This window comes from Embiotoca jacksoni, unplaced genomic scaffold (assembly GCF_022577435.1).
Source record: "Embiotoca jacksoni isolate LCO1_2020_lvr unplaced genomic scaffold, fEmbJac1.0.p SCAF_37, whole genome shotgun sequence".
Classification (NCBI taxonomy): domain Eukaryota; kingdom Metazoa; phylum Chordata; class Actinopteri; family Embiotocidae; genus Embiotoca; species Embiotoca jacksoni.
The window spans coordinates 2,042,537-2,066,212 of NW_027185389.1; the positions used below are offsets into that span (position 1 = coordinate 2,042,537).

The following is a 23,676-nucleotide window of genomic DNA, read 5'->3' on the forward strand; positions in this document are numbered from 1 at the left end:
GAACTCGCGGATCCATTTTGGAGTTACAGATCATTTTAAAAACTCTGCGGCCAACCTTTTGTTTCTGAATCCGTGTTTTTTTTTTTTTTTTTTCCCCCCCAGTTTGCGTCCATCTGCACGGATAACGATCAAAGGGGCGCTGTGGATCTTTTTTTTTTTTTTTATCCTTACAAGATGGACGCGGAGGAGTCGGAGCGAGTTAGCGTTGAACGACTTTGGAGAAATAGCATCAAATGAGCTCCGTCTGCAGATCAAACAAAGAAAAAAAGGCGCTGCCGAGCGACGGGTGGGATTCGCGCGAGATACGTAACGAGAGCGGACAGTTAATTACGGCGTCTGGAAAAACCCGAAACAAAGATCGGGAGGCGAGTCGATGAGAAGCAAACTTACGTCTTTTAAAGAAAAGTACCACAAAAAAAAAACAACAAAAAAGAGTGAAAAAGTTTTTTTTTTTTTTTTTTTTTTTGTATTAAAAGATGTAAAAGTATTTGGGAATGGATGTTTTGAACATCTTGTTTTTATGTAAAATATGAAAAGCATTGAGAAAGTAACAACAACAAAAAAAAGAGGTGATGGAAAAAATCTATTAAAAAAAAACAACATTAAAATGGTGTCGGACATTATTATAGATGAGTCTTTACCAATTATAAAGATATGCCTCGGTGCTTTTAAAGCATGACGTGGAGTTAGATGCTAATTAGATAAAAAAAAAAAAAAAAAAAAAAAAAAAAAAAAAAAAAACTTTATGCTCGTGTAAATTAAGATATAATTTTTTTTTTCCAAAAAAAGTAATTCTGCAGTTCTTTATTTCCTCTGAATATGTCGTAATTTATCTTTTTTTTTTCAGGATTTCTTTGGTTGCTTTTTTTTTTTGCCAAATTACGTTACTGCATACTTTTTTTTAGCACCTTTCAGCTCAGTGTTTTGTTTTTTTCCTGTCTTTGTTGATTTCGAGTCGTGTTTCCAACCACTTGGCGAATTTACAGCATGTATTTAATTGCTTGCCTTCAGCTCTGCTTTGAGGAAAAATATGTCTTTTTAACTGAGACTGAACCAAAACAACGAGCTGAAAGATGCTACAACGCTCAGGTATTAATTTACAGCGGTTTGATACAACTTTTAATCGTGTCACGCAGTAACCAGTCGTTTTGATTCATGAAACATCGACCAATGCAGCTTTAAAGCACGTCGACACTGAATAATCGTTTCATGTTTGTTGTTAGAAAATCCCAGCATGCAGCTGCTCTGTGGAAACTGTAATATATGATATGATACGACGTGATGATAGATAAAGTAATTGAATTCATGAAGAATGAAATAAAACAACATATCTGCTGGTTCTTCGATTAGATCTGTTTTATGCCTCAGCAGTCTATTAAATGCCACCGCTTTAATTAGCAGACTAAGAAATGAAAACCTGTATCTCCATTCATCATCACATGATGGGTTAAAAAACCAGAAAACCGACGAATACCATCCAAACTGCTGCAGCTGCATTCCTCAGCGGTTACATAAAGCCGTGGAGGAGAACCCAGGAGCAGCGTGCTGCGACTGGAACACGATTGCTGGTATTTAGCCGATCCTGTGGGGGCACGAGCGTTCACACCGACGGACTCCACGCGAGGAGGAGCAGAACCTGCTGTCACGATGAAGCTGCTCGCTTACTTCGCCCTCCTCACCTCTGCAGCTCACGCGGGCCTCCTGGGGAAAAGACAAACGTGCCCGCGCGTCTGCGACGCCGCTCGGTGCCCGGCGCCGCAGCCCGGCGCCTGCTACTACGGCCGGGCGAAGGACGCGTGCGGCTGCTGCGCGGTGTGCGCGGCCGGGGAGGGCGAGGAGTGCGGCAGAGGGCTCTCCTCCTCCTCCTCCTCCTCCTCCTCCTCCTCCTGCGGGGACGGCCTGCGGTGCTCCTCCGCCCCCGGGGAGGCCGGCGGGCTCCGCAGCGCGTGCGCGTGCGCCTCCTCCGGGCCCGTGTGCGGCAGCGACGGCAGGACGTACCCGAGCATCTGCCGCCTGGGAGCCGAGAACAGGAGGGCCGAGCTCGAGGGGACCCGGTCGGTCACTCTGATCCAGAGGGGTCGGTGTGACTCTGGTGAGTAGCGGGACTTTCTTTCTTTCTTATTTAAGTTAACGTCAACATTAAAACATTAATAAATAGGCTTATTTGATGAGCAAACTAGTTCATTTTAATATTAATACAATGAATCCTACTTTTGATAGTATTGCAAAAAATAGCAATGCTTATAATAACAAAGTTATCATAGTAAAAACTTTCAAGTTTCAATTGTGAAGAAAAAGGGGGAAATAAAGTAGTGTGACCATCGTCCAACCGGGCTGCCTGCCAAAGTCTGAACAATTTGTTCGGTATTATGCCAACAAATCAAATGAAGATCAGCAACACACCAATTTGTAATCCTATTTGTGATGAAATGATCTGCTTCATATTTTTCTCCCAAAGAAGAATGATTTAGTACCACAAGAGGTAAAAGATTTGTGACGTGGCGCCTTATTTTAAAGACAAAACAATGAAAAAACTCTAAATAAAAAAACATTTTACAAACAATTAAGTGTTTCAGGTAAATGTATGGAAGTTAATATTTGTAAAAAAGATATAAAAAGCCAGTAAACAATACGATCTCTCATTTTGCTTGGTTTTTACCTGACCTAAAAACAGTTAATTAAAAATAGACAGTCGTTAAGGTGACACAACGGTTCTGCTACAGATCGGTTCTTTGGTTCCAGAAAAGAACCGGCTCTCTAACCAGGACTTTTCTGCTGGAAATAGTGATGTAAATAGATTTTCTTAACACTGCAAACTGGGGTGTGAAATTAGAAAAAGACATGGACGGTTAACAGGGATGTCGGGTCTAATTAAAGGTGCTGTTGAGGTGCATTCTGGGAAGTGTAGGATTCTGTGAGTCTGTGAATTTGCACCGCGCTTGAGACTAAAACTCCGAATATCTCCACCTCCGCCGCTCCACTTTTGTCTGGCAGCGTTTATGGAAGTGCAGCATTATATCTTTTTTTTTTTATCTCAGCCGTTCTGTCTCTGCTCCTAAAAAAATAACCTCATAAACAAATGAACAAAATAAGGGTTCAATTCGGATGATATATTTCCATTTCCTCCGTGTTTGGCCGCTCATCATCACCTCCGCTCTCAAATTTGAAAAGCTAATAAGTCGCTCTCCAAAACCCGCGTGAGGCTGAAAGTGTTTTTTTTGGAAACGGTGTCATCCTGGAATACATTGATAAAGTGCTTCTCCTGTTTTTCTGCATAATCACACTGAGGAAAAAGCAACAAGATGAAAAAAAAAAAATAGAAATGCGGCCTCAAATTCTCCACTGATGGTTTTTAATTCTCCCGAGGGGATCCGAGCTCAACGCCGTTGCTCCGATATAACCTCTTCATTTTCCCGTCCTGTCCTATCCATTTTCATAATGTGCAGTTTCTTATCGTCGCCATCCGCGGAGGTGAGCGAATACATCATACATCAGACCTCCGTCTGATCTCCTGTACAAGCAGGTTTATGCGAAAGCTGTTGCGAGCTCATATCGTAGAGGAGGCCATAAAATAAACAGATGGGAAAAAAAATCCCAGCTGTGGGGCTTAAGAGTTGCCCTATATTGTCCAAATATTGGGGTCATGTATGACGGGATGCCAAGATGTGACCGGAACGGTATAAATCACGACGCAGGGTTGCCATAGAGACCTCATCCCCGGCTAATTAGATTTACCCTGTTGGTCCACAGGAAGCTTTTTTTTTTCTCTCCTCGTATCGAGTGGAGAACGTGTTACGTATGGACTCGGTTATAAAGTTGTGCAACCGACAGCGACGTCACCCCGTCGCTTTGGAGCAGGAAGTGACCATATTTGGGCGAGCTGGGCGGAGGGGGCGAGCTGTAGACCTGTAAACCTAGCTATATTAAACCCCGCCCACCGATAGCCATAAACCTAACCTAACTGACAGGTCTGTCAATCAAACAGACACGCCCCTCCAAATACACGGCTTTTTTAGGCTTATTTTATAATTAACGACGGGATTATTTTCAGAAAACTAATAAGGAGGAGCGACTTTTGCTAACAACACCGAGATAACTAGTGGAGACATTTTATCGACTTAGAATTGGATGAGAGAAGTTGAATGGGAGTCTATGGAGCCGGAGGCTTTTTGGAGCCGACCTCTAGTGGCACTCGGTGGTATCGCAGCTTTAAGACACTTCTGGATCGGAACCATTTTTCAGAGCCGGAAACTACGAACATTTTTATATCCAGTCTGTGGTCGCGCCCGAATTTCCCCCAAAAGGTAAACATGGCAGAGAGGGTTGATGTATGTTGGCCTCATCATCGAGTTTAATCAAGACTGAAATCAGTGTTTTTTCCGAAAGCGGCGGGGTTTCATGTTGTCTTTAGATGTTAAGCCTTTTTCAAATGTGCATTCAAAATGCCCCCCAAGTCTTATCATCGAGCCAAATGTTTGGATATACGAGTATAAAAAAAATCATATAAAATTAGGTATTATTTCCCAGACTAGACTGTATATCCTTTAGGACGAACAGCCGTCACTGTAGAGCTGGCACACAGCTGTAGACAAATTATACAATATAATGGGTTTTTGTTTTCGCTTGGTCGGTGGCTGCTGTTCTTTTCAGACTGCAACCATATTGCAAAAGTGAGTTCACCTAATAAAAAATACATATATTTTCTCCTTTATATCTTTTGATCAGACACAACCTCTATGGTGGGTTGTTCCTACCTGCTGATACGACACGTAGAAGCATAATTGCAGCCAGAGATCTGCCACAGATAAACTGTTCAAAACCACAGTTGAAAAATAAAGTAATTACCCTTCTCTGATGTGGCAAAGCTGTGGTCAAAATAAAAGTTCACGGTAATTTTATGAAAAATTCCTCTTGACAAAACATCTTGAATGTCAGTCAGTAAACAACTCCGCAACTGCAAGACTGAACTCTTCAAACCTCAGGCTCTGTGGTTAAGAGAATTTTTGAAATGCAATAAATCCCCTCGTCAGCAGGTCAGAGTAAAATTGCTGCAAAAATATAATTTTGTTGTTGTTAACAGATCAAAACTGTAAAAGTCAGCGCTTTTATTTCGATGAGGGACTCCGATGTTATTGGACCTGTTCCAGAAATTCTTAACAGCCAAATTTGATGCTTCAGAAACAAAGTATAACAAATATAACATTTGAATCGCAAAAGTTTGACACTTGACAACTAAAACAAATGGCGACAGGGTGTGTTTTTTATATTTTTTAGAACAGATACCTGTACACGAGCTTCTAGGGTGGAAAGGGTTAAGTCTAGAGGACCTATGTTTCCATGGTTACACTAATAAACAGACCGTTGAGGTTACGAAAAAGTCGCGGTTGAAACAAACGGCGGCTCGGCCCCCGGTGCAGGCCAGCGTTTTACCGACCCGTCGATGGAGCCCGACCTCCTCCCTCACCGGCTCCACAACAAACAGCCGCACCTTTACTTTCCATTCCAACTATTTTTCAACAAGACGGCGTCGTCGTTCGAACCCGCGCAGACATTTGTGGGGCTGCTGCCTCAATTGCCGGTGAAGTGTCCAAAAGTTGGAGGTATCTCAAATTGGGTGAACTCGTCCCTTTGAGGGTGTCGAAAAATACAAATTTAAAATCCGTCATCCTAAAACTGCAGATAAGGTTAAATGAGGACGGCGCCGATAGCGGCGGGTGTGTGTCGAGAGGCCTGTCGGTACATTTCATCACCTTCCACCGCTGCTCGGTAACCGCGACGATGAGGACACAGACAAGACAGAAATGTTTGCATATCTACAGCGACTCCGTCTGCTTCATGCAAGATGTGTGTGTGTGTGTGTGTGTGTGTGTGTGTGTGTGTGTGTGTGAGAGAGAAAGAGCATCCGCCATAACAGTAAGCAGAAACTGCTTGTTTGAAGCTCAATAATAACCACTTTGTATTCCAATTAATGGGGATATTGTCATTAGATATAGAGAGTCGTATCTTATTTTTTTAATTTTCTTAAAGGCCTCATTAACAAATTGTTAAACGTGTGCATTCAGTATTTAGTCATAACGAAAGCAGGGAGAAACGATACTGGCGATGTTATTCGTATATTTCAAAGAACTCTCAATTTAATCATTTTACTGTAATACGATCAACTAATTTAACTAGACAGACACTGAAATGCCAATTCATGTATCATAACGACAAGTTTAGAATAAATACAACAAAAAGAGACTGCTAAAAAGAGGGAACGTTACAGGGTTGAGGACAACTCATTTTTCAGTAAAACATCCGAACTAAAACCGTTGATCTGCGACTGGAAATGTTGAACGCAGCGTGCGATCCGCATCGGCAGATCGACGCTCGTTTGAAGACTTTGGAGAAGCGACAGCAGATCAGACGACGCGTCGCCGCGTTTATCCGCCGATACGACGCGCGGTCGCGGTAAATTGGCACGGCCGCACGATGTAATTGAGAGGACAGCGAAAGGTATGGTTTCATCCTGCCAACGTGGAGCGTGGATTTGTTTTGTAGAGCAGACAGAATAGGCATGCAAAAAAAAAAAAAAAAAAAATAGTTGGCGTTCTGCCAAAGTAGCTCCTGGCAAGAAAACCAAACAACAACAACAAAAAAAAAAAAAAGCCAGTCATTTGCATTTAAGGCTGTTTCTGCAGAGACAAGTTGGTTTGTGCTTCTTTGTAAACGTGAGAGAATACCAGTGGCTTCGGGACAAGGGGGGGGGACGGGAAGGGGGGGGGGGACGGGCGCCTCGAACTCGTTTGATATCGGTACGTGCCAGTAAAAAAAAAAAAAAAAACGGAGGAAGAGGTTTGTTTGCGTTTACGGTTAGCCCCGTGATCCCGGGGAAATTAAGAGCGGAGCGACGACTTGCCGCTACTCGCCCCGACAAGCGAGAGTCACTCACGACTCGTGCGAAAATCCGATAAGAAATCAAATCTTTAGCGTTATTTGTGCTTTGCTATTCGTCTCGGCCATCTTCACGTCACGCCCGATGCGCGTTAAGACGCGCGAATAAAGTCCGAAGCCGGCTGTAACGTCAAAAGACGGGCGGGGTGAATTCAAACTAACTCGCGCGGGGGAAACGAAGCAGAGACCGAGGACGATCTGAGAGAAGGTGGCTGGTATTAATGGCCGCGGAGCTGATTAGGAGATCGGAAACAGATGCGCGGGCGGCTCTGGTCGTTTCCAGCTGAAGGGTGGATGAGAGGGGAGGTCAACTTCAGGGCAGGGAAGTTAAACACCTTTTTTTTTTTTTCTCACAGCAGATATTTTGGCTTGTCAAAGCAGGAAAAAAGAGCACAGGTGTAACGGTTGACGACAGCCGGCTCCAGGTTCCTCCCGTCGTTTTCCGGGCCGGCTCAATGTTTCTCGATGGAACGGAGCCAATCGTTAAAACAACATTTTACCTCATCTGTGTTTTTCCTCTACAAGTCTGCTGGTAAAAAAAAAAAAGAAAAGAAAAGGTCTTTGAAATGACTGGCTAACTGACAGCAGCAATAAAATATGTCGGAGTACTCCGCTGATCTACTTACCTGTAAGACCACACGTTAATCTAACTTGTCAAAACCTAGCACCTGCGTTACCCACAATGCAGCTTGACCACAAAACAGATATGAGTGTGTCATGCCATCAATGCTTGGGCTACAAATTTGCGTGTCCTGCAACTCAACGTATCCCTGATTTTGTTTTTCCCCTGCAAATATAACGGTTGTCAGATGCTGCTTCCACATTTGCTTCAGTTCTGATTACACAAAAGCCTCTTTTCCGCCGATGGTACCGGCTCGGCTTGACCAGTTCCTGCCTGCTACTATTTTTTTTTAGGATCGCCTCCGACTAAGCTCTGCGGGTACCAAAAGGTGACGTGAAGACGCAACAGAAGAACACCTTCCACGCTGGGACAGACAGCTGGTGTCCCGTCCCGTCGCCACTAGAAGCAGCTCGCTTCACCGGTAGATCGATTGTTTCTTCCGTTCGACCCGAGGGCGAATTATCCGCGGTGGGAAAACCGAATCCAGAAAGTTACCCGATTACCAAAAACGAGTAGAGTCGAGTAGAGCAGAGCCGGGTACCGTCGACGGAAACGTAGCTGAAGACGTCAGGAAGGTCCCGGTACGCTGCGTCGAAATCCCAAAAGAGTAATTTTGCAACCTTGGTACGAGCTAATGTAGCCCGGATTCTTTTAGCCCGTGCGCGAATCGTAGGAACTAGAAACCAGACTGAAAGACGGCCCTTCGATGAACGTTCAAGTTCAACGGCGTGAGGCGACTCAACCTTTCGTTTCTTGTCTGGTGTCCTGAAAGGACTTCAGCATCCAGGAAGTATGCGCTACAAGTTCAACTTCATCGCAGATGTGGTGGATAAGATTATCCCGGCTGTGGTGCATCTGGAGCTTTTCCAAAGGTAAAAAAAAAACAAAAACAAAAAAACAAGTGACATCTTCATCCATTCGTGTGTTCTTCAGAAGCAAAAGACGTTTCTTCATTTCCTTCACTTTTTTTTTTCCCCCCAGAATGCCGTTTTCCGGCGAGGAGGTCTCGGTGTCGAGCGGCTCGGGGTTCGTGGTCTCGGAGGACGGCTGGATCGTCACCAACGCTCACGTCATCACCAACAAGCAGCGGATCAAAGTCGAGCTGGGAAGCGGCGCGCATTACGACGCCGCCGTCAAGGACGTGGATCAGAAGATGGACATCGCGCTCATCAAAATCGAGCCGGAGGTGAGTAGCCCCCCCCTTCCCCCCCCCCTCCCTCCACCACCCGAGGAAGTCGTGTGTTGTTGTTTTGTCCCTCCGGCCCGGCAGCTCGTCGTCGTCGTCGGAGGCCGAACATGAAAGTGCGGTTAATCCCCCGGCGCCACAAAGCGGGTTCGTATATTCCGCGGAGGGAGTCATCAAGGAGGGCTTTCGCCCCAACACAAATTAGACCGTGCCCCTTAACATGCTTTAATTTGTCGTCTGAATTCCTCCGGGGGCGGTGTTTGGTCACGTCTCATCAAATTTAAAGCCCCAGATATTTGCTTCTCGAGTATTTTGCGAGTGCTTTTCTGAATAAAACATGTCGCCCCTCAGAAGCGCCCCCCCCCCTCCGACAACCGGCTGCTTTGCATGGCGGAGGAGGGCTCTGCTCCCGACCACTTCAGTCAAACTCCACTCAGCGTGAAGCTCGTGATTAACATTTTTGTAATTTTTTTTTTTAGCGCTGATCTGAATACGAGAACACCTCGAGATAACAAGGAGTAAAAACCCGAGGCGGCGCTAGATTTGACTGCTTTAAAAGTGAAGCCACTTATCCTAAAAACAACCAGCGAGCAGCGGCAACTGTACGATCCCACACCTCCCAACGTGATGCATTCCTAATGCCCCCCCACCCCCCCTCCCAAAAGGCAAATTTGTGGCGACACGAGGCCCCACGCCTCGGGACACGCGGCAGTACCCGTCCACCAGATTTATGGGCTCGGCTTGGAACAAGAGGAGGCAGGCTGAGACGAGCCAGAAGCTTTCGTTTAGTTTGGCTCACACTTCACCAATCCCGCGTTAAAATCACAAAGATTAGAGCTTATAATAAAAATAAGAGATTTCCAGTGTCGGGCTCTGAACGCAAACTGGGCTCGACGAGGAGCAGCAAAGAGAAAAGGGATTCGTGGTTCTGCTGCGGATGATGTTGACCAAAACCACTTCAAAACACTTTGTGGAAATTGAGCCAACACGTTAGTTGCGCGTAAATGTCACGTGACCAAGGTCCCAGTCACTGACTCTGTTCCTCAAAACCTAGTTAGGCTTTTCTGGACTGGAATTTCTTTGCTGCTTGTCTGCTTGCCAACGTATTCACTGACATTATCTAGAAATAAGATAAGGAACGATAAAAACTGGGCTTTTCTTGACCAAAAGTTTTCCAACAGGAATTCTGTGAGCACTCCGAAGGGAGCAGAGATTCCTTCTTCTAAAACAACTCCCAGCTCTGAAGTGACAATCAAGCCTCATTTAGCTGGTCTGCGTTCAGCCTCAACGACCTCCCGTGCGGACCGGTAGTCACCGTAGCCGGCACGGTGACCTGAAAGCTAATGAACGCGCTCCTTTCTTCCGCTAATTGGATTGACTCGTCCTCCTTCCTCTTTTTCCGGCCGCAGGGTCCCCTGCGGGCGCTGCGCCTCGGCCAGTCCTCGGACCTGCGACCCGGCGAGTTCGTGGTGGCGGTGGGAAGCCCCTTCGCCCTGCAGAACACCGTCACCACCGGCATCATCAGCACCGTCCATCGCAACGGCCTGGAGCTGGGCTTCAGGGACTCCGACATGGACTACATCCAGACCGACGCCATCATAAACGTGAGCGAGAGCACCTGACCGGCGCCACAAACCCACCGCGACCCGTCTTGCACGATAGAAAACAATAAGAACATTTATTTTAATTTTTTTTTATTCACAGTACGGCAACTCCGGCGGACCGCTCGTCAACTTGGTGAGAGAATTCACACCGCTGTCACGTGTAAAGGAATAAACCATTTGCATATTTGTTAAGCTTTCAGCTCTGTGGGCGATCGTTCCTGTTTTATTTATGACGGAGAGGACTAAGGTCATGATTTTGTTTTATTTAACACCCAATGTCTCCAATCAGTTCTCTCAGGTTTAAGATTGAAAGAAAAAAACGTCAGGACTATGCCCGGTTTTCTTTCTGGAAGCCTTTGCATTGTTACCGTGGAATAAAACCGTACAGATGCTACATTCATTAATCAAGGCTGCTGCCTCCAGCCTGCTTTACCTAAAACAAAGAAGTACTTTTCTAAAAGGAGAATAGTTGGTACACCGACGCTGCGTTTTATAAATCGTCCTTCGCAGTGAGAACACAGATAAATAACTACAATAACCAAGACTGATGGCTTGTGTTCAGCGTAAGAAGAACACTTAATAGACTTCGAGCTCACGTTATGTGCACTGGAAGAGAAGGCAGAAATACTCCCGCCTTGTTTCTCAAATGCTGTGAAATCAATCCAGAAGCACACTTCACAGCTCGCCGTTCGCTCCGTGTCGAACAGGACGGAGAGCTCATTGGCATAAATACCCTGAAAGTGGCAGCGGGGATCTCTTTCGCCATCCCCGTCAACCGAATACGGAAGTTTCTTGCCGATTCCTACGACAGACAAGTGAACGGTGAGCGCGAATCTCATGTCGACGCTTTTTTACGATCTCATTCGGTAAGTTAGCAAGTCGTTCATTTATTCATGTGCCTCCAGGAAACACAGCGCGAAAGAAGAAGTTCATAGGTATTCGGATGCTGCAGCTCACGCCGTCGTAAGTAAACACAAACTAAGTTCCAAATAACCGAATTCACTTCGGGGAGATGTCGTCCACTTTTTAATGAGGCTCGAGAGTCTGTAACAAAGCTAGTGGCTCTGTACTCATGGAAGGAGGACTGGATATCAGACTCAAAGAAGGCCCACTAATGGAAATTGTTTAACTTTTACTAATATAAAACTACCAGGGGTTAAAAAGTCATAACAGGAAGAGTAAAAATTGACTTAATTGGCAATTGGAGGTTTCCCGTCTACAGTTTTACAGCTTTTATAATGATGGTCTGAGAAAAAAAGCTTTTTTGGACCACTAGGGACTTTTTCACTGCAATAACCGTGAGTGACCACTGGGGGACAGTGTCATGGACTGTATATAAAAAAGAAAAGGAGTGAACAGTGGAGCCAATGCAGAAGTGCCTTAAAGTGCAATACCAGGGAGGGCCACCAGGGGCTGGCTCCAAAAATAGGCTCCCGTTCGAAAAGCATCAACTTCTCTCGTGAAATAGAAAGTAAGGACATTTATTCTGATTCAATATGGTATTATTCGCAATAATTCCAGCATTATTTCATTATTTGGCCTCAAAGAAGAGCATTCACAAAGCATTTATGCCGGGTTTGCCACATGGGGACTGCTCACTATTTCTATTAGTAGATTCATCTTTTTGGAGCGAAATGTATACGGGATGATTTAAAATTTCAAGTCACCCTTTCCTTTCCTTTTTCCGAACGTACCAGTCTGATCCAAGAATTCAAGGAACGCGAGGCACAGTTTCCCGACGTGACCACGGGGGTTTACATCTACGAAGTAATACCTGGAACGGCCGCGTCCAGGTAAGAGTCCGGCCGCGGCTGATCCTACTGTGTGGTGTGTAACAGACGACGAAAAACGTAACAGAGCCGCATCTAGATTTTGTGTTTTTGTAATGTGTTACTCCCGTCAGAAGGTGGCGGTAATGCGCCTAAAAGCTGCCTGCCAGCTGCCATTAAATAACACAGGAAGAAGAAGAACACGCGGCTTTCATTGATCGGGTAACAAATTTCGAATAATAATTTTCTTTGAAATGCCCATCCCTGATTTACACTTTAGTAATACATGCGCGTGTAATATCTTTATTTTGTAATAACAGCGCATTACGGCGCCATTTTTCGTCATGAATTGGAGTGGCTCAAAAAAAAATCTAGCGACTTAATGACCCATGAAAAATGTTGAAATGTTGATGATGAAAATGTTTTTTTTTTACCCTCCGCAGCGCCGGTATGATCAATCGCGACGTCATCGTCGGGGTTAACGGGCGGCCCGTCCGCACCTCGCAGGAAGTGAGCGACGCCGTCCAGAGCGGCGCCGCGCTCTCCGTGGTGGTGAGGCGACGGGACGGAGACGTCACGCTGACGGTCGTTCCCGAAGAGGTGGAAATCGGCGACTACCAGTAGCTCGGATGCAAGTTTTGAATTTGTTTTTATTTTTATTTTTTTCAAAGAATATTGTAAAGAAACAGATGCTGTGAGATTAAACAGGTGGCGGCGCTTCTTGTCCAGAACTGCATCCAAAGAGCACCAGATGGTGAAATATGCCATTACTTTGTTTTTTATTTTATATTTTAGAGGTTAAAAGGTTAAAGAACAACACTCGTGCCCCGACTTGGTAAACGACGACCCCCTTTTCTGTTCTATGAACCCACACTGTCCTATTTCCAGCGTCCTCGTGCCTAAAAAAAATGATTGTATGCTTTTTCTTGTACTTTAAGGCTTCCGTAGTTCATCTAGTCATAATTATAACAATTTTGATTGGCCGCCGTACAACTATTTTTCATAGACCCCGCCCCCCTCCCTCCACACACACAGTAACAGATCACAAATGACAGGAAATCAATGGGCAAACAAATTTCCCAGCATGCCTTCTTCCTTCATAGCTCTACAGATTAAAGCGACCAATTCAAACAAATCAAAGTGATAGGTAGAAATATTAGGTCCGAGGTCAACTGTAGCGTCGCGCAAAATTTTTGCGAATTTTTTTTTTTTGAAAGATGCCGATCGCTACGGATCCTAAAGATTTATCGAATTGCGTAAAAACTCTCGTTGCTGTATTTGTTGTTGTTTTTTTTTTAAACGCACACAAACAGCGGAATATCCGCCGTCGGCGGGTAATTACACGCCGGCAATGCCAAGAAAATGTCCCACCGATCTTCAAAAGGTCAACGTCTTAAACACGGCACGTCGCCAGTTCCTCCGATCGAAAGAACAAAAGCTGACATTTTAGCGTCAAGATGCAAATCTTCACACACCTGACGAGACCCGTCCTGTTCCAGATGATAACTGTAAACAAGCCCCAACTGGTGATAAATAACCGTTTATAGCCGGCTGCCAGCGTTTAACTACTTGTACATCCGATTTTTTTTTTTTTTTTATGGAAAGCAGTAAGAAGGAAATAAAAGGTCGTAACGAACGACGTAAAAGTGCCGTTCAAAGGTTCCGTTTCGTCCCAATCCTCACAAACACTTCTGGTTTTAGGATTTAAAGAAATCCATCTGAGAGGTTTTGGCCTGAATACATTAAAATGGAGGACTTCCCTGCAGCAGCTCCTGTTGTTCCCGTTGCTTCTGGATAATCCACCGGCATCGGCCTCATCAACAAACCTTAGATTTGCCTTCTCTACAGTGTGTATGTGCAAATTTTTATTTTGGTTTTGTTTTTTTTGTGTACATAAATGGAATAAAAGCCTGATATATATATATTTACAGATGGGTGAAAACAAAGAATAAATCATTTTTCAAAGTTTGAGACTACTGTTGTTTTAGTTGAGAACTTTTTTGTTTTGTTTTTAATGGTTCAAAACTAAAAGTAGTCCATCTTTTTCTGCGATGTGCAGCCAGGATCCATAAAATCTAATCCAAGAGAAAGAAGAGAAAAACACAGTACCGGGTACTTTATTTATTTTTTATTGGGTCTTAATGGCGCGTGATTGGCGACAAACACAACGCGAGACGCTTCAGATTCCTTCTCGCCACCAGAACCGGAGAAAATCTGTCTTTCTGGGAGCTGGCGAGGGAACCTGGTTTTGATTTCAGAAGAAACGCGCCAGATGAGCTCGTTAAATAGAAGAACTATCAAATGGACCTTCGTCAAGAGGAAGTATATTTCCCTCAACACGTGAAACGGAAAAAACAAAACAAAAAAGCAAATAAATAAACATCAGAGTTGGATTTAAGTTTGAAGAACATAAAAACCAACTCTGGAGAAGCTTCGTTCAGGTGGAACATCACTTACAGTATTTTACAAGAGACTCCGGAACGGGAATGTTTTCTAAAAGGCAACGAACACATTACGCGTTTATACTACAATGCAGAGTCACATCTGGATTCAAGAGTCACATCTGGATTCAAGAAACGAGATTAAAGGAAAGACGAGGCAGGAAAAACAACGTCTTAACGCCACTTAGACCGTGGGAGATTTTTTTTTTTGGGGGGGGGGGGGGGGGACGAGGCGCCGGCTGAATGCAAAAGGAGGCCGACGCTTTTTACAGCTTCTTTATTTTTTTCTTCCTCAAACTGAAGGAACTGCTCATCTGAAGCATTTTTCCTCGCGTCAACACTGAAAACCACTAAATCGTACGCGTCCGTTCATTCCCGCTCGCTGGGGGGCTCCGAAGGTATTTAAAAGTACAGTTAAAACACATTAAAAGGTAAAAAAAAAAAAATCAATAATAAATTGGGAGAACCTCCAGCAGCAGATTGTTAAAACGGCAGAATATTTCTTTACATCGCCGCTCGGTGTTTTAACAGTTTTGTTTTTTTTGTTTTTTTAAACTGTTTTTAACTGTTTTTAACTGTTTTTTAACTGTTTTTAAAACTGTTTTTAACTGTTTTTAAAACTGTTTTTAACTTTTTAAAACTGTTTTTAAAACTGTCTTTAACTGTTTTTAAAACTGTTTTTAAAACTGTCTTTAACTGTTTTTAAAACTGTTTTTAACTGTTTTTTAACTGTTTTTAAAACTGTTTTTAAAACTGTTTTTAACTGTTTTAATGCAGATCCCGACCAGATTAAAATGCGGCGTTACGGAAACATCTCGTAGAGTCCGAATTTCTCGGTTGACGGTTTTCCCCACGGACTGCGCTACCAAGTGGAACGTTAAAACCATTTAAAAAAAATTAATAATAATTAAAACAAATTTAAAAAAAAAAAAAAAGAACATGACGCGTCATTAAATACGTTCGGAGCACAAAAACGAACGCACGCTTTCCTTTTCTTTGGAAAATGTGGGGTGCGGATAAAACTTTGAGGCCGGCGAGACTTTCGGCGTTAAAAGATTTTGGTGGGTTTGGTGTGAACGGAGTAAATGAACGGAGAGCGTCGCGGTTCTGATCCGGTTCAAGATTCAGGTTTTCTTTTACAAGTGAACTACGAGCTGTGAAAGTTCAGTCGTTTGTGTTTGTATTGTCGCCTTTTGTTGCGTTTGTGTTCGTCAGTCAGAAAAGCTGAAAGGAAAGAAGGACTCGTTCCACAGAAGTTCAGTCTGATACGAGCAATTCCTTTAAAACAAATAATGTTGTATTACTTTTATCATGTTTGGCGTTTAAAAATGTCAGAGAAGGACCGTTATTATTGCCTGAAGCCCACGTTCTCACAATCTAATTACTTTGGACTTTTAAAAACCCAAACATGAAGTAAAAAAATTTAAAAAAAATAAAATTAAAAAAAAAATGGGAAACTATAAAAAATAAAAAAAAATTCACAGGGAAGAATTTGGGAGATAAATTTTAGGCTTTAAAAAATGAGTCGTTCCATCTTCGGCGTGCTGGTTGGTTTTGTGGCCTCGGGTGATAATCAAACTGCCGCGTAAGTGTGAGGGGGGGGGGGGGGGAACCAAACAATAAGTTCCTACCCCCGGGGGCCCTTCAGGAGGTTTAATGTGGCCGCGACACGTCACTGAGCCGCACATTTTTCCAATGATTTCTCCGACGTCGTAAAGACACGAAAAAGTAACTCGGCATTAACAGTACAAACTGCGGCTGAACTTTTTCTGTCCCCGAAAATAAAAACGTGACGAGTAAAGAAAAGAAAAGAAAAACAACCTTTCTCGTAACGTTTTATTTATTTATTTTATACATTTATTTTATTTATTGTTAGTGGCGACGTCTCTGATTTCACTCACCATTCGATAACGAATTCGGAGGATGAAGAAAAACGAAAGGTCGCCGGCCTTTCTGTTGCTACGGTTACCAAACAATTCCCCCCCCCACGCGATGCAATGTCACCTTTTCAATCACTTAACTCCCTCAAAAAAAAATAATTAAAAAAAATATATTTTATTACAGTTTTATGATGCCACTATAGAAATATTCTGCTTTTATATTATTCTGGTATTTTTGTTTTTTTTTTACCTTTTTTTTTTTTTTTGGTGGGGGGGGGGGAGTGACCTTTGATTACTGTAATTGAGTTAATTGTGGCGCTGAATTATTATTCATTTTTTTCCCGTTTTGGATTGAATGACATTCGGGACGCAGGAAAACGTCCCAATGGAAACGGTCCGATCAAGGAGTCACCCGTCGGCCCGTGAGACTTCCGTTTCCTACCGCTTGGTTTCTTTTGTAATGTGGAAAGAAGTGTGAACGTGAAAAACAAGAGCGTTAATAAAAGGCAACAAAGAGCTTCTTCTTTTTTCTTTTTTTTTGTGGTTCGAACCAAATGAAACCGAACTGAGAGTGAAACCGTCACTAAATGAAATGGAATCACGTTATACCTCCTTTTCTCTGCAGCGCCTGGAGTCCTCAGGAGGTCCCGACCTCCAACGAGCCGGCCCGCAGACTCAGTCCTAACCCCCCCGCTGAAGGCCGGCAGAGTCCTCTACTCTGATGGAAGTGCCCCCCCCCTCCCCTCCCGTCCCGCCCTCAGTAGTAGGTGCACCAGTTGCTGTAGTCGCTGGGCATCAGGCCTCCGGTGATGAGCAGGATCAGGTCCACGAACCACCAGATCCCCAGACCCCCCAGCGTGAGCAGCTTCCCGACGGCGGTGCCGGTGTGGCCCAGGCAGAAGCGGTCGACCCCGAAGCAGCCCAGGAAGAAGGAGTAGAGCAGGGTGGTGATGAAGTAGTGTCCGGTGTATCTGCGAGGGACCACCGACAGGAGGGGGGAAAGCCCATTCTCACGTCAGACTCACTTTGTTTTTGTTTTGTTTGGGTTAAAAAAAAACAAAAAAATTTAAAACAATAAAGAATTTTTTTAAAACAAAAATACCATTAGTATACAAAAATAGAAAGAAAAAGTCATTTTAAAGTCCCATTAGACCTTTTTTTTTTTGTTTTTATAAAAATGACCACTGGAGTTTAAATTAAATTTCTTTTAAAAAGTTTTTTTTTAAAGGACAATTATACTTCTTTTTTTTTTAAGTACCATCAGAAAAAAAATTTAAATGTATAATTCCAATTATTTAAAAAAAAAAAAATTGTAACATTACAAAAAAAAAATCCACCAGAATTAAATGTGAAATACATGAAGAACATCCTGTTAAATCAGCCGAACCGCCGTCATTTGTTTAATTTCTGCGCTTGCAGTTGAAGGTTTGATAAAGTTACTGAATTAAAAAGTCCAATATTGAAACAGAAAATAATCATTTTAAACAGAAGTGCAAAACCACCCGCGGTTCTGATCTGCGAGGAGCGGACAGCATGAGGCAGCATTTAATTGCGAGTCTCTGATGTCCCTGCAGTTACTATAGAGATGAACCTGATGCATGCTGGGAAAACCCTGCTGGGTGAACACGGGAGTGATGTGAAAGCATGGTAGAAGGCGAAGGGGTCGTAACTGTGCGAACAGTGCCCTCTAGTGGTGAAGTCTGGGAACGCTGGCAGGTGGAGGTAAAGTCAAAACTGCTCACGCAGCACCTGTTGTTTTTTTTTTTTGTCTCATTTATACTGGATTTAATCTTCAACAGAACACATTTGTTTTGACATTTTACCTACTATTATGTGGTGCGAATAAAACTAAAGAAAATAAAGGAGAAATCTTGGGAGTATCACAAAAAAAAAGGATTAGCTTCATTTCAAATCATCCCGAAAAAAGTTCTTACATTTAATATAAAATGTTCAAATTAAGGTAAAACAAGAGAGATTTTATAGAGGAAAAGACTGTATGACCAAGGTAATTAAAAAAAGAAATGCATGTAAAATGAGTGAAACGGTCCATTGAGCGTCTCCTAAAGTTTTGTTTATAAATATTTTAAATAAATCAAAAATGACCATTTTATGTAGAAATTCGAGCGTTATGATGAAAAAATATCAATAATTTCAATTTCAATAATATCAGGGTTTTTTTCCCTGATATTAAGAGGAAAAATAACATCTGGAACTAAAATAATAATAAAACAAAGGACACCAAGTGATTTCTGTGAAGGATTTTTTTTGACTTGCATTTCAACTTTCAAGAGGAATTTCTTTTTAAATTATAAATACAGTAACTTAGTTGAAATTAGTATTCATTCTGCGTCTATGTCATTAGGATGAACCGAACATCACAAATTCATGTTCTTCTTTCTCTCCTGCATGAAAAGCAATTAATCAAGTTTGAAGACACAAAATAAAACCTTCATTTTCTGAAGAATTTTCTGGCTGTTATTCAAAGTAAAAAAAAATAAAAAAGTCACTAAACACTTTGTGGAGTCGGTAAAGCAGCGCCATTAACTTCATCACTCAGTGTCATTAAATTCATAAGTTATAATTACAACTGTGCAGTTTAGATTTTTTAAACACTGAACTCTCAAAATGAGGTTTTCGGTCACAGCTTCAACTCAATTTTAAATAACTGCTAAAAAATGCTTTGTTTATTTTCTCAATGAACAGATGAGTTATTTGGTGAATAAAATGTTAGAAAATTGTCATGTTTTTTTATGTTTTTTTTAGACCACAACAGTTATCTCCGTTATTTTTCTGAAAAGCAGAGTCTCGAAATAACTGCTGGTTAATTTCATGTTATCTGGCAATTAATCAGTGCTTTCAGCTTTGATTTTGATACGTAAAAATAAATAAAGATTATTTTTCAATCGCAACGAAGCGGACAGTCTGACGATATTATCGGCAGCAAGACGTCGACTTTACGCAACCGTAAGTCTGTTTATTTCTTTTTGTTTGACCGGCCCGTCTCAGGAACTAAAAGGTCACGCTGGTGCGAATCTCATCATCCGCCAGCAGAAAGAACGTTTATTGATTCTGTTGATCCTGCAGCCTCCCGTCTGCTGCCAACTTCAGTTTGAAACTTTTCCATTTGCTAATGAGCGGAAACTCATTGTGTGGATCTGGTGGATCTGACTGATCTGATTGGAAAACCTGACGATACTACATCCCGCCCACCGATAACTGTAACCTGACTGCACCGCAGGCCTGTCAATCAAACAGACGCGCCCCCAAAAACAGGTCTTCTTGATGCTTATGAGGGATTATTTTCAGATGGACCTCCAGAAAACGAATAAGAAGGAGCGACTTCAGCTAAACACAACGAAATAACTCGTGGAACAGATTATAGACTTTGTATTTGATGAGAGAAGTTGAATGGGAGTCTATGGAGGCTTTTTTGGAGCCGACTCGGTGGTATTGCGGCTTTAAGGCACTTCTACATCGGCCTCGTTTTTTCAGAAGCTACGTCCACTTCTATATAAAGTCTACAGTCTGGACTAGAAATGGAAAAAAGTAAATACCATAGGACGGATAGTAAAAGCTTTAATTTAATTCAACACAATAAAAATATATAGTAATACTGCATCCCCAACTTTCTGCTGAAATTGAAATATCTAAAACTTGCTGCTGACAGGTGTGTCAATATTAAACATAATATAAACTTCTTTCGAATATTATCATTACAATATTTTTAATTTTAAAAAAAACAAAAAAAACACTTACTGCCATAAAAATAATCATAAGTTAATTTTTTTTTTAAAGAGCATCATAGTGAAGCTTAGGTGCTGTGAAAATAAAAAATGCTAGAATGATATAATGTTCGGGAAAACCTTGACATCGGATTAAAGTATAATATTTCCCCTTCATTTGATTAATTGGACTCTATTCATCTACTTTAAGGACTTCTTCTGTGAAAATCTGATGAAAGCTCCCAAAAGGTTGAAGCACCGACTGTATACAGCTGTGTGTGTGTGTGTGTGTGTGTGTGTGTGTGTGTGTGTGTGTGTGTGGTATCTCTTACTTGATGCAGGGTACGTTCCCTCTGAGGAACTCTCTGGGTCCGGCACATTCGATATCATCGAGCGTGGTGCAGATGACCGGAGTGTGGTTCACCTCCTTTTGAGTCTGACCTCCCCACTAGACGAATATTATTTTTTTTTTTTTAAAAAACAGTACATGAGTTAGGCCTCTTTTTTTTTTTTTTTAAATGATTACACCTTTGTGATGTTCTTAAAAAAAAAAAAGCAACGCTTTACCCCAACGCAGCCGTGTCCCATCTCCTGAAAGGCGCTGTAGTTGCCTGCGTGATCCACGGGGTCCTGACAGTAGATGAACTCGTCCGGTCTGCCATCACAAAAAGGAATTCATTAAAAAAAAAAAAAAAAAAATAAGCGTCCAATGCTGTGTTTCCAAAAATGACATACTTCCTGCAGCTAACAAATAGTTGCTCTTCCATATTAGGACTCTAGTGGTAGTGTAAGGAATTTTTACGGGGTAGTGCTGTTTTCAATCCGCACTGACTGGAAATGACCTCAGCTATGTGAACGCGTCACCCCGCCAAAATAAAGCAGCTTTAATTATGTTGTAATTGTGACGTCCAGCTTTTCTCCATCCAAATTAAATATGTGATGCAGACGACTCGGCCTTTTAACGCGAATGAAAAATGACCCCGACGAATGAATACAAAGTTGGAAAGCAGCTCGTGTTTTAACTCTGAACACTGAGAAAAAACAGGAACCGTGGATTTCTTTTAAACACACAAAAAAACGAAGCTCTTTTGTTGTAAACATTCATGACTGAAATGATTAATTTCAATACTTAGGTTTTAATCTGGACTCCAATCTCCCACATAAAAAAAACAAATGGACGTGCTGTGTATTGAAATATAAAACAAATTGACATTGAGAAACAGTTGAAGTCTCTTTGACATATTTAAGTGCAATGTTTGTTTTTTCTGATCCTCATTATTTGCATATCATGGATATATTGAAATGAAATGTTTTGACATGTACTCTGTTTAGTTCATCTCTGTGCGAATCAATAGGTTGTTGGTTCATTTGTAGTAGACAGCACCTTGTTTTGCTCAGTTTTGGACATGTGCCCTATTTTAATCACAGTTTGTAATGTTTTAATCACAGTTTGTAATGTTTTAATCAGTTTGTAATGTTTTAATCAGAGTTTGCAATGTTTTAATCACAGTTTGTAATGTTTTAATTACAGTTTGTAATGTTTTAATTACAGTTTATAATGTTTTAATCAGTTTGTAATGTTTTAATCAGAGTTTGCAATGTTTTAATCAGTTTGTAATGTTTTAATCAGAGTTTGTAATGTTTTAATCAGAGTTTATAATGTTTTAATCAGTTTGTAATGTTTTAATCAGAGTTTGTAATGTTTTAATCAGAGTTTATAATGTTTTAATCAGAGTTTGTAATGTTTTAGTCACAGTTTGTAATGTTTTAATCACAGTTTGTAATGTTTTAATCACAGTTTGTAATGTTTTAATCACAGTTTGTAATGTTTTAATCAGTTTGTAATGTTTTAATCACAGCTTATAATGTTTTAATCACAGCTTATAATGTTTTAATCAGTTTGTAATGTTTTAATCAGAGTTTGTAATGTTTTAATCACAGTTTATAATGTTTTAATCAGTTTGTAATGTTTTAATCAGAGTTTGTAATGTTTTAATCACAGTTTATAATGTTTTAATCAGTTTATAATGTTTTAATCACAGTTTGTAATGTTTTAATCAGTTTGTAATGTTTTAATCAGAGTTTGTAATGTTTTAATCACAGTTTATAATGTTTTAATCACAGTTTATAATGTTTTAATCAGTTTGTAATGTTTTAATCACAGTTTGTAATGTTTTAATCACAGTTTATAATATTTTAATCCCTTGTTCTTAATTGTTTTTAAATGTCCTTTTTTTCTTTCAGCTCATGTTTTGATGCTTTAAACGGTTTTACGTGAATTCCTCTGAATCAACCAACGAAGTGAACAACAGCCGTTGACGGTAGTTAGCATTAGCCACCGCTAGCACGTGAGCTACGTTCCCGGTGAGTGTTTTTGGTGTTTTTGGTGTTTTTAACTCACAGGTAGCTGCAGAGGACGACCGGCGACGGCGGCCGGTACTCGTAGAGCTCCGTGTCGTTGGCGTCGTACTTCCCGGTCTCGGGCTGCTCGCTGAACGGCAGCGCGGTGGCTCCCGGTCCGGCCGACGAGGCTCCGGGAGGCTCCGCCGTCGTCGAGTTGTGCGAGTGGATTCCTCCCAGACACTGCAGCAGGACCACGGCCAGCAGCAGCAGCAGCTGGCCGCACAGCAGGATGTAGCTGACCCAAATCATGGCCGCCCTTCGGGAAAGAAAACGCTCAGCTCATCCCGGGAAAAACAACAACAACAACAACAAAAACAACAACAACGCGTTAACGGCGACGGTTTGTTTTGGGCTCTCGAGCGCTCGTCTCGTGAGTATGTCGTCATCAGAAGGCGCCTCGAGATGCCTACGTCAGAGTTGAGAAGTCTCCTGTAAATGTGTTTTCATTTGTTTGTGTGTTTATCGGAGGAACGGATCTTGATTTTTTTTTTTCTATTAGTTATTATAGATTTTAAAAAAAAAATAGTTATCCGACCATCATCATGTCTTAATTCCCTCGTTTTTTTTTTTTTTGTTTTTTTTTATTATTTTTATTTTTTTACCAGCGCCTGGTAGTAATGCGCAATTCCCGCCAGAAGGTGGCGGTAATGCTTTAAAAAAAAAAAAAAAAAAAAACTAGTAAGTAAGTTTGATGTTGGAGCATGCAGAGCAAACGACGAACCTCAGTCTCAAAGACTATAGGTGGGCGGGGCGTCGTGTCCTAACCAGATCGAGCCAGATCCACCGCTGGCTCCTCCCCCTCCAGCTCGTCCAAATATGGTCACTTCCTGCTCCAAAATAGCAAAAATGGCGACGGCTGAAATCCCGAACTCTTAATTTCAGAACCAGTAGTGAGCGTATGGTTTAAGATTTAAAATATGGATTTCTTTAACTTATTTTCATAAATATACTTGAGATTTGAAACAAACATTTTCAGTGGCTTTACAACCATTTACACAAAGAGACTTTAATTTATTAACCATGTTTTTTAATGATACATTTTTTCAATCTGAAGAAAAAAAATGTAAACAATCTCTTTCACGAGGGAAAAGTGCATAAAGATTTTTTTTTAGCGAG

General features: G+C 41.8%; 2 protein-coding genes across 3 annotated transcripts; one reads left to right on the top strand and one right to left on the bottom strand.

The window, feature by feature from the left end:
* The first annotated feature begins 2,024 nt into the window (after window positions 1–2,024).
* htra4 (HtrA serine peptidase 4) lies at window positions 2,025–14,070 on the top strand. Its single transcript, XM_069166094.1, has 9 exons — window positions 2,025–2,092; window positions 8,328–8,427; window positions 8,537–8,741; window positions 10,151–10,345; window positions 10,446–10,478; window positions 11,053–11,167; window positions 11,251–11,308; window positions 12,043–12,138; window positions 12,558–14,070. The coding sequence occupies exons 2-9, from the start codon at window positions 8,348–8,350 to the stop codon at window positions 12,736–12,738; spliced, it is 963 nt and encodes a 320-aa protein (XP_069022195.1). The 5' UTR covers window positions 2,025–2,092; window positions 8,328–8,347; the 3' UTR covers window positions 12,739–14,070.
* A 157-nt stretch (window positions 14,071–14,227) lies between these two features.
* On the bottom strand, window positions 14,228–22,936 carry tm2d2 (TM2 domain containing 2). 2 transcript variants are annotated; one of them, XM_069166095.1, is made up of 4 exons: window positions 22,559–22,936; window positions 20,725–20,812; window positions 20,490–20,605; window positions 14,228–17,406 (listed from the first exon to the last, which is right to left on the bottom strand). In XM_069166095.1, exons 1-4 carry the CDS (start codon window positions 22,807–22,809, stop codon window positions 17,193–17,195), a joined length of 669 nt encoding a protein of 222 aa, XP_069022196.1. In that variant the 5' UTR covers window positions 22,810–22,936; the 3' UTR covers window positions 14,228–17,192. The 2 variants fall into 2 exon arrangements, with proteins under 2 accessions (XP_069022196.1, XP_069022198.1); XM_069166097.1 differs by having other exon boundaries at window positions 17,184–17,459.
* Window positions 22,937–23,676: the final 740 nt, after the last annotated feature.